General features: G+C 35.6%; 2 protein-coding genes across 4 annotated transcripts in view; one reads left to right on the top strand and one right to left on the bottom strand.

Moving 5' to 3' along the window:
* The window catches only part of ITGB3BP (integrin subunit beta 3 binding protein), a 160,723-nt gene that overhangs the window by 24,260 nt on the left and 119,677 nt on the right, over positions 1-16,786 (bottom strand). The gene's annotated exons all lie outside the window — the stretch shown is intronic.
* The window catches only part of ALG6 (ALG6 alpha-1,3-glucosyltransferase), a 60,334-nt gene that overhangs the window by 19,664 nt on the left and 23,884 nt on the right, over positions 1-16,786 (top strand). For 2 of the 3 annotated variants that reach the window (XM_067006733.1, XM_059045268.2), the window contains 7 exons: positions 986-1,070; positions 6,395-6,484; positions 7,624-7,712; positions 9,657-9,739; positions 10,814-10,878; positions 14,136-14,327; positions 14,899-15,034. In XM_067006733.1, the coding sequence (XP_066862834.1) occupies positions 986-1,070; positions 6,395-6,484; positions 7,624-7,712; positions 9,657-9,739; positions 10,814-10,878; positions 14,136-14,327; positions 14,899-15,034 (740 nt within the window). The remainder of the gene's footprint in view (positions 1-985; positions 1,071-6,394; positions 6,485-7,623; positions 7,713-9,656; positions 9,740-10,813; positions 10,879-14,135; positions 14,328-14,898; positions 15,035-16,786) is intronic. The other variant, XM_067006737.1, reaches the window with a different exon arrangement.

Raw genomic sequence — 16,786 nt, 5'->3', positions numbered from 1 at the left:
TTTTTTTTGCGGTACGCGGACCTCTCACTGCTGTGGCCTCTCCTGTTGCGGAGCACAGGCTCTGGACTCGCAGGCCCAGCAGCCATGGCTCACGGGCCTAGCCGCTCCGCGGCATGTGGGATCCTCCCAGACCGGGGCACGAACCTGTGTCCCCTGCATCGCCAGGTGGACTCAACCACTGGGCCACCAGTGAAGCCCTGGCAGTTTTTATATAACTCATTTGACATCAAAGCCTGACCTAACCAATGTCTTTGCAATATATAGTGCATTTTTGGTTCTATACTTGACCTTAAGTTATTTATATTTAGTTTGTAAAAGCCCTTGGTAAAATATAGACATTTGTTATTATTATTGTTTTATGATACTTATTGGACAGTATAGTTGACAGTCTTTCTCATGAAGTAAAAATAAACTTGGATATCTTATGATTAGTATTATCAACTAATTAATTAAAAACTAATTAAGGGACTTCCCTGGTGGTCCAGTGGTTAGTACTCCATGCTTCCAATGCAGGGGCTGCAGGTCTCATCCCTGGTTGGGGAACTAAGATCCCACATGCCACGCGGCATGGCCAAAAAAAAAAAAAAAACCTAATGTTAATAACTAATTAATGTTAACAATATTTATTGAATGTTTATGTGTGCCAGGTACTATACAGGTTATTTTATGTTCATTATTTTCTTTATTCCAACAGCCCTTTAGGTGACAGTATTGATTCTGTTTTTAATGTACTGAGGCTTAGGAGGTTAAGTCATTTGCTCAGGGTTACACAGTCACTCAGTGTGCTAGCAGTGCTAGGATTCAGACCTCATTTCTCTGACTTTTTAGGTAACTTCTGTGTTCTTTTCCTCCGCCTATACTATCTCTATAATTTAGAAAATTTTCATAAGGAAATTTCCATAAGGATTTTATTTCATAAGGAAATAAAATCACTGATATACTAAAGTGTATTTTTATTTTGCTTTTTTTTTTCCTTTCATGTTAGGTGCTGGAAAGCCCCCTATGTTTGGTGATTATGAAGCTCAGAGACACTGGCAAGAGATTACTATTAATTTACCGATCAAACAATGGTATGGGTAATTTTAACTTGATTTTATTGTTTATCCATCAGTTAATGTAGATTATTTGAAGATACTTAAAAGGAAAATATGCTATGTCTTCATCTTCAGAATCCTCATCTTCCTGTATACTGATGTCACATATATTACCCTGCATATTGTCGGTTCATTTTGAAATTTCATCCTCCTGAAAGTTACCCATATTTATTTATTTATTTATTTTTGCGGTACGCAGGCCTGTCACTGCTATGGCCTCTCCCGTTGCGGAGCACAGGCTCCAGACGCGCAGGCTCAGCAGCCATGGCTCATGGGCCCAGCCGCTCCGCGGCATGTGGGATCTTCCTGGACCGGGGCACGAACCCGTGTCCCCTGCATCGGCAGGCGGATTCTAAACCACTGCGCCACCAGGGAAGCCCTACCCGTATATTTAGTTACCAGCTGGAATATGGTACTGAACTAGAACTTTGAGGATAGGATACTGTATGCCATGGAAGCTCCTCAGGACATAAACTGTGGAAGTTTATGGACCAAGAGTATTTCTTCTGGAAGTTTCACAAAGCTTCTCCTGTAAGGAACATATGAGATGAAAAAGAAAAGGCAGTAGCTTAGTGATGAAGAGTGTAGGGCTAGAGTCAGACTGCCAAACTTCAGATCAAGGCTTGTACTCTTTACTAGCAGTGTGAGCTTTTGCAAGTTATTTAACTATCTCTGCCACAGTTTTATCACTAATAGAATGGAAATAATAGAATACATATTTCACTGGGTTATTGTGAGGATTGAATAAAATGATTCATTTAAAGCACTTTAGACCAGTGCCTGAAGTATAATGAGTTCTCAATAAATGTTAGCTGTAGTTATATCTCACAGAAATCCATGCACTATCATTTTTGTTGAACACATTCTGATAACAGTTGATGACAGTATTTTTTAATTTATTAGATGCCTGGTAGATTACTTGATTAAACCTGGTTGTGCAAACTGTTTATATTGTTCTGTTGATTGCTTTGGTCACTGCTTTTACATAACTCCTTTCTGAGAGAGTTACGTACAAGAACTTCATATTGAACTTTCTATTAATAGGTTGGCTGTACCCTAGTCCAAGTTTGGAGTATTTAAAATAGAGGTCAGCTAAATATTTGATACTATTCTTTTTTTTTAATAGGTGTGTGCATGTTTGTTTATTTATTTATTTGACCTCACTGTGCAGCTTGTGGGGTCTTAGTTCCCTCACCTGGGACTGAACCTAGGCCATGGCAGTGAAAGTGCTGAGTTCTAATGTTTAAATGGTGTGATTTCTATTTTTTCCCCCAGTTTGAAGTTCATTGCTATATGATTCATAATGACTATCATTGAAAAAGATATATCTCAATGGCACAGTTTATAAAACAGAAAATATATCCTTGGGACAGGTTCAGTATTATCAACAGTGGATATAAATCTATATTGGAAATAACATTTCTAATATTCTGAATTTTTGGCTAATTTTGTCAAATTTGATTAGTTTGCCATTATTGTTACCTAGCAATGTGGCTGAGGAACGGTTTCTCATTTTTTAATTTCAGTTTTCCAAGAGTGGGGACTTACCTGGTGGTCCAATGGTTAAGACTCTGTGCCCCCAGTGCAGGGGGCCCCTGGTTCAATCCCTGGTCAGGGAACTAGATCCCACATGATGCAACTAAGAGCCCACATGCCGCAACTAAAAATCCTGCGTGCCGCAACTAAAGATACAACATGCGGCAACTTAAAACGCCGAGTAGCCAAATAAATAAATATATTAAAAACATTTTTTTTTTCCAAGAGTGAAATCTTTCTGTCTTCATCTAGAAAGTTAGCCATAGTGTAGTCAAAACTTTCAAATGACGAAGTTGTCTAAAATGTGAAATCAGGATCTATGAGGTAAACTTAAAAAATGTCAATTTTGGGACTTCCCTCGTGGTGCAGTGGTCAAGAATCTGCCTGCCAACGCAGGGAACACAGGTTCGAGCCCTGGTCCGGGAAGATCCCACATGCTGTGGAGCAACTAAGCCCATGCACCACAACTATTGAGCCTGCACTCTAGAGCCTGAGAGCCACAACTACTGAGCCCATGTGCCACAACTACTGAAGCCCACGTGCCTAGAGCGTGTGCTCCACAACAAGAGATGCCACCACAGTGAGAAGCCTGTGCACTGCAATGAAGACCCAATGCAGCCAAAAATAAATAAATAAATAAATTTGTAAAAAAAAAGTCAGTTTTATAATTCTAAATTTAAACACTTATTTATTCCATTTCAATATACATAGTTATAAGTAATAGAGGAAAATTGAACTTTTTTCCTTTAATTTTATAATAACAATTCCTTATGTGTGAAGTCAGGAGTACTTTTGACATCAAGTAGTAGAAAACCTAAGTAATAGTAGTTTAAGCAATAAAATAATTATCTCAATAAGTAGGTCTTTGCAGGGCTGGTAAACTGGCTCAATGATAGCAATCAAGGGACTTCCCTGGTGGTCCAGCAGTCAGGAGTCCGCACTCCCAATGCAGGGGGCCTGGGATCGATCCCTGGTCAGGGAACTAGAGCCCACATGCCTCAACGAAGATCCTGCATGCCGCAACTAAGACCCAGCACAGCCAAATAAATAAATAAATATTAAAATAATAATAATAGCAATCAAGGACTCAGGCTTTTCCATTTTTCTTCTCTTTCATTCATTCTTCTTGGCATGTTGGCTTTTCATCCTGAGGCTTTTCACCCCATGATCAATATAGATGACTGCCAGGGCTACCAGCACTGTGACTTTGTACAACCATATTCAAGGCAGGAATAATAGGAATACCTTATTTTTTACCTCTCTTTGTTCAGGAGCAAAATCTTTCCTACCCTTAAAGCAATCATTAGTAGAAAGAAATGCAGGCATGGTTTATACCAGGGCTAGGAAAAGAGTCCACCTACCCTGAGCATGTTGCTTTTTAAAAAAAATCACAGGTTTATAAGTCAAGAATTGTGGGAATGACTTTATTTCAGCATTGTTTATAATTATGAGAAGCCTGAAACACTCTAAGTATCTTTTAGTAGGTGAATGATTAAATAAAGTACATTTCTCCTGTGTACATGTGTACCTGTTTTTCCTTGGTAGATTTCTAGAAGTGGAATCTCTAAAGTAGCCAGTTTTAATGGATACCAACACAAGAATATATCTTTCCATATACCCTTACCAATATTTAATAATAACAATTAACACCAGACTTCTAAAATTTCCATTTCCTTGAGTACTTGTGGTGTTGAGTATCTTTTAATATATTTACTGACCATCATATTTTTTCTCAAATTTGCATATTTATATATTTCCCCCATGTTTCTGATGTTTTGCTGATCTTTTTTGTAATGATTTATATGATTTTAAAATAAACAATTACATTAATTTTCTATGCTGTGTTAACAAGTGACCACAAATGGTACTTACTTAAACACATTTATTATTGTAGTTTCTTTAGGTTAGAAGTCTGGGCACAGCTTAGTTCAATATTATGATCAAGGAGGGTCTCAGGAGGTTGCAATTCAGTTGTCATCTGAGGCTGCAGTCTTATCAGAGGCTCAACTGGGGAAGGAACCGTTTCCAAGTTCCCTCAAGTTATTGGCAGAATTAATTTCCTTGCATTTACAAGACTAAGGGCTTTGGTTTCTTGTTGGACGCTACCCTTATTTCCTAGGGTCTACTTGCAGTTTCTTGCCACGTGGCTTCTCCAGTATGTATGTATGTATGTATTTAGTAAGTATGCCCACTTACTAAAACATGACAGCTTGATTCTTCCAAGTCAGTGAAAGGGAGTCTCTGTAGCTTAGCCAGCAAGATGGAATCTTACATATGCATAAAACATAAGCACATGTGTGACCATCCTATCACCTTTGTTGTATTTTGTTGTTTACAAGCAAGTCACAGGTCTTGCCCACACTTGAGGGGAGGGGATTGATTATACACACTTAAGGCAGGAACACCAGGAGATGGGTTCATGGGGATGAACTTAAAGTCTGTCTGCCACAGTATTCAACAGTATACAATAGTATTCTATATTTTAATCAGTTTTTGGTGTGTGTATATGTATAAAATAAATATCTTCTTCCTGTTTGTTCTTGTCTTTGAATTTTTCTTATGGTATCTTTTGTTAAATACATTTTTACATTTTATGTACAGAAGCTCTTTGAACTGTACTTGAAACTTTTAAGTTTGGAACTATTTATTTATTTTAAAATTTTATTTATTTATTATTAATAAAATTTTTTTTTGGCTGTGTTGGGTCTTCGTTGCTGTGCACGGGCTTTCTCTAGTTGTGATGGGCAAGGGCTTCTCTTCGTGGCAGTGTGTGGGCTTCTGATTGCAGTGGCTTCTCTTGTTGTGGAGTACGGTTTCTAGGTGCGCAGGCCTCAGTAGGTGTGGCACGTGGACTCAGTAGTTGTGGCTCATGGGCTGTAGAGCGCAGGCTCAGTAGTTGTGCACAGGCTTAGTTGCTCCATGGCATGTGGGATCTTCCCGGACCAGGGCTCGAACCCATGTCCCCTGCATTGGCAGGCTGATTCTTAACCACTGTGCCAACAGGGAAGTCCTGGAACTATTTTAAATTAAAGTATTCTTTTGTAAAAAAAAAAAAAAATACCCATGATATGTTAGAAAAAATTACATTTTGAAGTTAATGATAACACTCTTGAATATAATTTTGTTCCTTCCCACTCTGACCAGTTAGAGGAGCCTGTTAAGTTATGAACATTAGATCTAGCTTTCTTCCTTAATTCACAGAATTTTGCATGTAATAGGCTCTCATTACATGTTGGTTGAATTGTGTTCAAAGTGTTATTAATAAAAGTATACTGTTTCATGCAGTATTTCTTTCTTTGTAAACCAAATCTTTATGTGGTCTTTGACATTCATTTTTTATTTAAATTGTGATTTCATATTGTTTTTTTAATTTTTTAGACGGTCAGAAGCAAATTCTCTGTTGCGTATTTTCTTTTGTATAAATGTTGGTCATTAAGTTTACTAATAGTAGAGTGATAACAAGTTCTGGTTTGCCTGTGAGAATTTTGGTTTGCCTCTATTGTTATGGCTTAATTATTTACAGCTTCTTTCTTAAGAGTACCTTGGTTTGGACAATAAATTATTTAGTCACACTACTCAATAACAACTTTTAATTGTGAGTTCACAAAAATTTTTAGGAGGGGGGAGAAAAGTTTAGATGAATTTTTTAAAACTTGTATAACCTTTTTTCATGTTAATTAAGTTAAATGAAGTGAGATGTTAAATATAAGTATTTCTTGAATATTGATTGTTGGAATGGCACTTTCTTTTTCCATTTTCTTCAGGTATTTTAACAGCAGTGATAACAACTTACAGTACTGGGGATTGGACTATCCACCTCTTACAGCTTATCATAGTCTTTTATGTGCATATGTGTAAGTTTTTCTTCCTTAACATAACTTTAAATATTTATGCCCTTAGCAGATGTAGTAAGGAAGAGTTTGTTGAATAGAAGAGAGATCGTTTGTAGCTACTGTTGTATTATGATTTGTAGAGCACCATACCTTTATAATTGGATTGTAGGAAAGTTTATCAGAGTTTGACTGTTTTCATAATTTTTTTGGAGGAAAGTCTAGAAAGAGATGCAAAAATCTAGCTTTGTTTTGAAGTAGAGATGTTACCAATTACGTGTGGATTACTGAGAAATATATCTAATACGGTTAGTTGTGCATAGAATAGCTTTTTTCCTGGAATGGCTCAAAGTAAATTAGAAATAAAAGTCTTAACGGTATTCTGACTAACCTGTCAAGTAAGAAACTAGAAGTACTGCAGTGTTTCACTTATGATTTAAGATCGGGATTGGAATTCCTTTTTCTTTTACAGAAATGGAATGGTTTATAGATTAGGTGCTTCTATTTAGTGGAGAACCAGTTCTACTCTGTCCTGGTATTCCATTTCAGACTTGAAGTGTATCAGCAGAAATTTGAGGAACTTCTTCACATTATCTTCTGAACTCATTTGTTGTATTTCATATTTTGTAAAAATTAGCTTCCTGGATTAAAAATAAGTTTCCAAACTTCAGGATAATCAGATATACTTTTCAGTGTTCTGGAGAATGTAATATGATTGAAAACTTAATTTATCTTTAATAATTATGTTCAGTTTTATGCAATGATTTATGATTAATAGCTATTTATTGTAGCCTATTATGATAACTGAGAAGATTATAAATTATAAAACTATGATCCTCTTGTCAATATTAGTGTATTGCTCTTTACAAAGTATATGTTTAATAAATGATATGTGACATCAGATTGTTTTCACACTGGAAGAATCATGAAGGTAGGGCTTTTAGTTAACACGCTACATGGGTTTGTTGGAAGATAAGCATGGCAGATTCTGATAGCGTTAGTCAGTTTCACATGGTTAAATACAAAGAGTAAAGCTTAAGCCTTAACTCCATTGCTTTATAGGAGCAATGGCCACTTCTCAAAATAGATTCATATGTCCTCAGATGTCCTTATTGCTAAAAGTAATGGGGAATAAAGTGCATGTATATATGTTTGATTTGCAGGGCAAAGTTTATAAATCCAGACTGGATTGCTCTCCATACATCACGTGGATATGAGAGTCAGGCACATAAGCTCTTCATGCGTGCAACAGGTAAAAGAGCAATAGGCATTGAGTGTAAAATTTGATTAAAATTTTTTTGAACTGATGACAGGTTCTATTATTGTCCTTACTTTTATAGTTGTGTAACTATAAATATGCATATATATGTATAATATGTGAGCAAATGTATATGTAAGCTAAAAAACAAAAGAGTAGAAACTAATAATTCTGGGTGCTTTACATTTACTGTTACCTCCTTTAATAATTTGGATACCCAAATGAGGTAAATATTGTTATCCTTATTTTAAGCTGAGGAAACTGAGGCCTAGTAAAGTCAGGCTAATATTAATAGCTCACCTGAAGTTGGTTAGCTCTAAATTGAAGTTTTATTTGTTTAGGCTGTTGCTTTAATAAATCCCTTTCACTTTTACAGTGAATTACAGCTGTATGTCATATATTGTATTGCTGTGCAGTGTGGCTAAATTAATCTTTACAACAAATGTTTATTGATTATTTATTGTGTGCTGTTTAAAAGTTGAAAGTAATAAGTTTAAATTTCTTTAAAAGCTTTACAAGACTTAGGCTTTAATGCTAGCCTGGGTCTTTTCCTTAGTTAGTCTCAATCTAGTCAGGGTTTGTTCTCTTTACTATTCATCCAGTCATGTAATATCAGGCCCAAGAGACAACCTGTACTGCCTGTCTTTCCCTCTCCCACACCACTCCCTCTTCCCAGATGCTTTAATGCTTTAATCCTTTTTGAACCACATACTCACTACATGATATTTAGCTTCTGAGCCAATACCTGTATCTGCAGGGAACTTACAACCTTTAGAGACTTTATTCTATTTTCAGAGAGCCCCAATCATTAGAAATTTCCTCTTATATTGAACCTTCACTAGTCATTTTAGGTTCTGTTTCCTTGGGCTACATAGAACAAGTCTGATCCTTTATATACCTAACACCCTTCAGACATTTGAAGTCATCTCCTCTAGAGGTTAAACATTCGTAAATACTTTAGCTGTTTCTTAGATGACCAGTTTCTTGAATGTGATTATGGTTTTGAGGCCTCTGGTTGTGCTCCTTCAAATATGTTCCAGTTTGTCAGTGTCATCTAAAATGTGGCATCTGGAGCTGAAAATAGGATTGCATGCATCTAACACTGACCGTTTACTATCATTTATCTTATTCTGAACAAATATATATGTGTGGTACAAGAAAAAAATAGGCTTTTTGGATAGCTATGTTGTACTGTTGAAGAACTTAATATATTAGTTTTTCTTTGTTCTAAAAGGACTGAACATTCAGAATTATGAATTGCTTAATTTTTTTTTCCCACTTTTTTTCAGTTTCCTCTTCACCTGGGCCTCTCAAGCTCTTTGTAGGCATTAATTAGCAAAAACTTATGAATTTTTATAAATATTCACATTAAAAAAGATTCTCCTATGCATCTCCACATTTGAGGTATTGTTCACATCAGAAAATTTGGAGTATACAAATATTGCGGGGAAAATAAAAGTTTCCTTCCCTTGCTTTGAGTATTCTTAATTTTTTTTTTTTTTTTTTTTTTTTTTTTTTGCGGTACGCGGGCCTCTCACCGTTGTGGCCTCTCCCGTTGCGGAGCACAGGCTCCGGACGCACAGGCCCAGCGGCCATGGCTCACGGGCCCAGCCGCTCCGCAGCACGTGGGATCCTCCCGGACCAGGGCACTTAATTTTTAAGTCCAAGTCAGAGCAAAGATAGAACTGGTTTTAGATAGAGCTAATTGATTTAATGTGTGAGTTTGTTAGAGAAAAGTAGGAGACTCTAGTACTGTATCAGTTGAAATTAGGCACAGGTGAAGGGAATGGAAAGGGCTCAACGTGGAAAGGACTTGTCCAGAGTGGGTAGGAACCTCGTGTTAATAGAATTTCCACTCGGAGTTGGAGGAAGGCTGTTAATAGGTTATAGTAGATCCTGATGGACTCAACGCTTAAAATCATTTGCTTGTTTTTTCAGTGTTAATTGCTGATTTGCTGATTTACATACCTGCAGTGGTTTTGTACTGTTGTTGTTTAAAAGAAATCTCAACTAAGAAAAAGGTAAGTTTCGAAGTAACCTGACATTTCATCTCTGAAATGTTTTGTTACCTTACCTATTAAGTATAGAGCTTCAGGAAGTCATGCTTTGGGGAATAGATAATAGGGAACAGTATATCTTCTGTCAATTAATTTTCATTTAGAAACATTAACTTATCTTAGAGTAATTATTTTAATGTCCAAATATAGTAATAAGATGCACTGAATTTTAGAAGTTATATACTGCTGAATTGCACAGCATGCTAAATTTATTGCTTAACTGGTAAATCTGAATTTTGAGTTGGCTTGTGAGAATGACAACTGAAAGTCATTTTGAAAAGTTGCTATATATTATATTCACAGTTAACGAATATGCTCTTTTTTAAAAAAAATCAAATGGTTTGTGTTAGAATTTTATTTATTTATTATTTATGGCTGCATTGGGTCTTTGTTGCTGCACGCGGGCTTTTTCTAGTTGCGGTGAGCAGGGGCTACTCTTCGTTGCAGTGTGCCAGCTTCTCATTGCAGTGGCTTCACTTTGTTGCAGAGCACGGGCTCTAGGTGTGCAGGCTCAGTAGTTGTGGCTCGTGGGCTCTGTGTGTGCAGGCTCAGTATAGTTGTGGCTCACGGGCTCAGTAGTTGTGGCTTGTGGTCTCTAGAGCGTAAGCTCAGGAGTTGTGGCACACGGGCTTAGTTGCTCCGCAGCATGTGGGATCTTCCCAGACCGGAGCTCAAACCCGCGTCCCCTGCATTGGCAGGCCGATTCTTAAACACTGCACCACGACGGAAGTCCCATGACTATTCTCTTTGGTCATTTTATATAGATTAATCATTAGATTAATTTATCTGATATATATATCTAAAAGTGCTTTCTCAGACAAACACCTTTTAGGGATTTTTTTCCTTTTTACTGAAGTATACTATGTCACCTCCATGAGGACTTTAGTGTTTAAAGAGTTGCTTTATAAAAATGGAGTATTTCGATAAATAGAAGGTAAGAGGGGAGCATTTGCTACTGTGTTAAATGAAACTACACTTTTACCCGGTTTGATTCAAGTAACAGATTACTTTCTTATTTCACAATAATTTTCTTTACAGATTGCTAATGCATTATGCATATTGCTGTATCCAGGCCTTATTCTTATCGACTATGGACATTTTCAGTATCCTTTACTGATTTAGAAGTGAAATCAGATGCATATCATGAAATCTAGGCTCAGTTTGTATAATGTTATCATCTAGTAATGTCTTATTTACTAGGGTTCTTGCTTATATAAACTATTTTTAAAATGGTAAAAGAATCTCTTCAGCAAATGTTTAGTTGAAGGGTAAAGTACAAATTAAAAGTAGCAATGTTTTTTCACAACTATTTGGACTGAAAACAGAATGTTGGTAACTGATTAGCTGTTCTGGAGCTAATTCTGAAAAGGTGAAACATTTTCTATCTTTTGTAAATGTTATCTGACACTGACAAAAACAATCTTCCAGTTTTTGAGTTTTAAAACAAAATGTTTCTCTAACAGATAGTGGTAGCTGGGAGCTTCAGGAAACTAAAATTGAATAAATCTATGTGGATTTTATGTGTGTAATTTTTGATACCTAAAATAAGGAACATTCAAGTAAACAAATTATAGAGGAAAGTTGATAAAATCTGTACATGGCTCTCCATTTTGTCTTCTAAGGTATTAAATATTACTATCTGTCCTAAAGGAAAAAAAATAATCCATACCATGATTGCTTAATTAATATTTTTTCCTTTTGGTGCCAATCTGTTTTAGTTATAAAATTAAAATGTATATCTGTCAAAGGACTTGCAAACGATATTCAAATAAGTAGTTACTTCCATCATATTTTTTATTCAGTCCTCTTTCCTAATTGAGCCCTTTTTTTTGGCATTATAGGATCATGGCTTTTAGATAGTTTGATAATATCAAGAACACTGATAATAAAAGAAAAAAGTTGTTTACAAGATTTTTTAATACTATATTTACTTTGAAATATTAACACTCATACAGAGAAGTACACAAAACTTAAATGAATTGGCTAACTATTATCCATGTCGAGAAATAGAACATTGCCAGTATTCAAAACCACACCTGTACACATCCCAAGTAGTTCTCCCTCCTCCTTTCTCAAAGATAGCCACTTATTGACTGCTAGTACTATAGTTTGGTTCTCCCCCTTTTTTGAACTTTCTATAAAAAAGACAACACAGTAGGTATTCCTTTGTGCTTGGTGTTTTTGGTTCAACATTCTGTTTGTGAGAGTTATTCGTGTAGTTGTATGTAGCTGTAGTTTGTTCTCTTTCATTGCTTTATAATATTCCATTGCATGAATACACATGATTTTATTACTGATAGACATTGGAGTGTTTCCAGGTTTTGGCTATGATGACTATGTTGCTTTGACCTTTCTTGTAAATATCTCTTTGTACACATGTAAATATATTTCTTATGAGTGGAATTGCTAAGTTACAGGGTGTGCACTTGTTTAATTTTAGATATTCCCATATGGTTTTTAAGCATGATCTACCAGTTAATACTCCCGTTAGCAATGGGGTAGGAGTGCCAGGTGCTCACCTTCACCAGTTGTCAGTTATTTTCCTTTTAACCATTCTGGTAAATTCGTAGTGGTATCTTCTCCATGATTTGAATCAAACTCTTGAAGCTTTGGGGATTATGTCATTTTGTAGGGACACCTTTTTTTAACCACTATTTACTTTACTTTCCTCATTTGTAAAATGGAGATGATAATAACCCTTACTTTTTAAGCTTTTTGAGAATTAAATGAATTCATATTTGTATTCAAAGCAGTACTTGGGAGGTACTAAGCACTACATAAGTATTTATTGCTATTATTATCTGTTACTGCTGCTGCTGCTTTTGTTGTTCCTGTTTGTTACTTTTCGGGCTCTGAAATTTTATAATGATTTGTTTGGGCAAAGGTATTTTTGACAGTCATTTTGGACACTATGGGTCATTCATTCTGAAGACTCATGTTCTGCAGTTCTGGGAAATTCTCATAAATTATTTTTTTTTGATAATTCTCTCTCTTCTTTCTTGAGCTTATTAGACAGATATTGGATCTTTCAGCTCCATCTTGAGCATCTCTTTGTCATTTTGTTTTACAGTTTTGAAGATTGTCTTGCTTTATGAGTAACACTTCTATTAAATTTCATTTGTTCTGTTAAGCATTTAATATCTTAAATTTCAGTTTACTCTTTTTTTTTTCCCCCACTGTTCCCTGAATTATTTCCATTCTCCTAGGGTCAGTCTTTTCTACTCTTCACTTTGGTCCTTTTTCTGTCATAGGTGCTCCTTATATATCTATTTGATCCTGGTGTATTTATTCTAAGAATAAGGCAGAAGAGAAAACTGCATGTGAGCTTTCTATACATTTGGTCCACTATAGGGTACATGGCAGGATTCTGGCCAGTACTCTGGGATCCTTAAATGTCACAATGTGGAGGAATTTGCACGATAGTGTTGACTTCTACACTAGTTGCCCAGAGAGTTTATTCCATTTCTTTGGAGAAATATTCCTTCTTTTGTTGCCTGGTAGTAAATGTTTTGGCTGCCAGATAATCTTTGCAAAGGAGTGAGGTGGGATTTGACATCTCCACCTAGGAATTTTCAGTGAATCCTCTTGTCTTCTCTTCAACATACTCAAGCACTCCAACCTGCTTGTTTCCAGAATTCTCTGGGGGCTTGCAGGGTGGATTGGCTCCTTGCTAGCCTGAGCTTCCTCTGTGCATTCACTAATCTGTGGCTTTTTCTAGTTTATTTTATTTGTTGCCACTTCTCTGTCCTCTTTCCATCTTCTAGAAATGTGTTGAAATCTTCATCTCTTGTAATGCATCTTCCTGTTCTCTTTATGGCTGTGAATTTATACTTTAAAAAATTCCCTATCATTTTAAGGGGGTCTCAGGAAGGAGAGGAGGTAAACATGAGTACTCAGCTCACCGTTTTCAACTGAAAATCTAGTTGTGATATTGTTTTCATATAACAAACATTGTTATTAGTTTCTAATCAAGCACATATATTAATTTATATTATTGATGCATATTATAGAGGAAAAGTAGTGATATCAGTAAGTTTGTTTTTTTTTTAAACTTTTGGAGCATTGATTTAGGTATGTGTTATAGTAATATTGTGAAATAGCCTAGCAGAAAACAAAGCTATGTGTTAACTATTTAGAGCTCTTTTAAACCTAAACAAATCAGTTACTCTGTTTAGTAGTAGATTTAATATATTTGAAGCCACTATATATAATTTCAAATTTGTTTATCAATTCAGTACTTTCAGCTTTTATTTAGAAATCGTTTTCATTATAGTATATTATTACAAAATCACATAAGAAAAATGTTCTATAAAATGCAAAATCTATCTCTTTTAATTATTGAGATAATTCCTTGACACAGGAACATATATAATTCTGTGAGTCTTGGCTTTGCCTTGTGGGGTGTTCTTGGAGTATCTTACGACTGGGACCTGCTGGGATCCCTGGCGTTTTGCTTAGCTATAAATTATAAGCAGATGGAACTTTACCACTCCTTGCCATTTTTTTGTTTTTTACTTGGCAAATGTTTTAAGAAAGGCCTCAAAGGAAAGGGGTGAGTGGCTTTTAAACAACAGAATTTTTAAAATTACTTCAGATAATTTATTTGGCATACTTACCTTTGCCTTTTGGTGATTTCTTATTAATGTGTTGGTGGCTATGGAGTAAATGGAAAGAGAGATCAAGTCATGTTCTATATTATTGTATTTTAAATCTTCCTAACTAGAGAAATATTATGATCAATGTATATTTACTGGAGGTAATGTGAATTGGCTTGTTAGAACATTGCTGTAGCATTTCATCCCTTTAGAGCATATTACATTATATACTTATTAGAACTACATCCCAATTTGACATTTTTCTTCATAGCTGCATAGGAATGGCATCTAAGTTAAATGTTAAGAAGGATGGTGATAGTCTTCTTGTTGGGGAATTGCACATCTTAATAGTTGTGAATTTCTTAACTCTGATTTAAGTAGACTTTCATCTTAAACCCATATTGGTGGTATAGATTTATCATTACTATACATTTGCATTTATTATATTTATAGTAATGAGACGCAGATTGATTTCTCAGAATTACTAACCTCTCCCTATCTTACTGGTTCTCTTTGTTTTTGTTCTAGGTTTGTGTTGTTGATTAAACTGGCTTGTACTGTTGTGGCTTCCTTCATTCTCTGCTGGCTGCCATTCTTTACAGAAAGGGAACAAACCCTGCAAGTTCTAAGAAGACTCTTTCCAGTTGATCGTGGATTATTTGAGGCATGTTTAAAAACTTTTCTCTCACTCGTTTCTGTTACAATACCTTCCCTGTGACCTTTGGGGATTTCATGTAGAAGCACTTCAGCTGCTCTCCTCCTGCAGTCATTCCTTGCCAGTATATAAGCTATAGCTCATCTGGCATTTTCTAGTACATTGTACAAATAGGTAATATTTATGCCATCATGAGATCCATAATTCAGTTATACATTTTTCTAATGAAATAGGGTTCATAATGAAAGACAGAATGAGAAGTTGCAGCTACAAAGGTAACAGCTTTGTGGGTTTTTTGGGGTTCATATTCTCTTTTTAGTCCTAGGAAATTATTTATTAAACTAATAATCATGTTTGCTTCAGAAAGATCTCATAATTCCTTATGAGGTATATAGCTTTCATCCATGGTAATTTTTAATGAGAATCATTCATTTCATTTCATTTAATGCCAGCTTAATCACTCTTGTTAAATTTTTATTGCATGGATAATTTGATTTAGAGTTAGTAATTAAATTAAACAAACCATTTTTCTGAAACAAAAAGGTCTTTTAATAAAGTTAGACAGAGACAACATATTTATAGATAATTTGCTTTTGAATAAACATTTCTTTTAAAAAGAATTAGAAAAGCATATATATCTTTCTAGTTTTTGAGTATATGAAATGCTATAGAGTATCTTTCAGTGGATCTGTGGGAGGATGGAACCAGCATTTTTTAAGAGGCTAAGAAAGAATTTGGTGTTGTGAAGGAACAGAAATGTGTGCCCTGTATGTCAATGGGGATGATGATAGTGATAGTACTGATAATCATAAATAATCACTATTGCTATCACCACCACTTTCTTACTAGGTACCAGGCACTTCACATGTAATTTTATTTGATCCTTAACCATAGTGCTGAAGTAGCTGTTATACCCACTTTACAGATCAGAAAACTGAGGTCAGAGATTCATATTGCTTTTGCATGGCAGAGCTGTAATTTGAACTTTGAGAATTGTGCTCCTAACTTCTTTATATATCCTCTAACCTTAATACCTATATAAAGAAAAGTTTAGTTCTCCATGTAAGCTGCCTGGTTATTTGCCTTGCCTTCTGTTGGGTTGGCCAAAAAGTTTGTTTGGGGTTTTCCATAATATTTTACAGAAAACCCAAATGAACTTTTCAGCTAACCCAATATTTCAGAAATGGTGTTTATCATGATAATTATAAAAATGAGTGTCATACACTTTTGATGGTGCTGTTGGTTACCTTCATTCACTTGTTGCCCTCAAAATCTGAAGAGCAATTTCATTGGCCCGACAGAGGGAAGTAGGATGGTACAGTTGCCGGTGATAGTTACTTTCTTTTTATCTATTTATTTATTTTTAATTGGAGTATAATTGCTTTACAATGTTGTGTTAGTTTCTGTTGTACAATGAAGTGAATCAGCTATATGTATACCTATATCCCCTCCCTCTTGTACCTCTTTCCCACTCTCCCCACAATCCCACCCATCTGGGTCGTCACAGAGCACTGAGCTGAGCTTCTTGTGCTTTATAGCATATTCCCACTAGCTATCTGTTTTACACATGGTAGTGTATATGTCAATCCTAATCTCCCAATTCGTCCCACCCTCTCCTTCCCCCCTGTGTCCACATGTCCGTTCTCTATGTCTGTGTCTCTATTCCTGCCCTGCAAATAGTTTCATCTGTACCATTTTTCTAGATTCCACATATATGTGTTAATATACAGTATTTGTTTTTCTCTTTCTGGCTTACTTCAC

This window comes from Kogia breviceps, chromosome 1 (assembly GCF_026419965.1).
Source record: "Kogia breviceps isolate mKogBre1 chromosome 1, mKogBre1 haplotype 1, whole genome shotgun sequence".
Taxonomy (NCBI): domain Eukaryota; kingdom Metazoa; phylum Chordata; class Mammalia; order Artiodactyla; family Physeteridae; genus Kogia; species Kogia breviceps.
The sequence above is the reverse complement of the archived record's forward strand: the minus strand, read 5'-3'. Positions and strand labels throughout refer to the sequence as shown.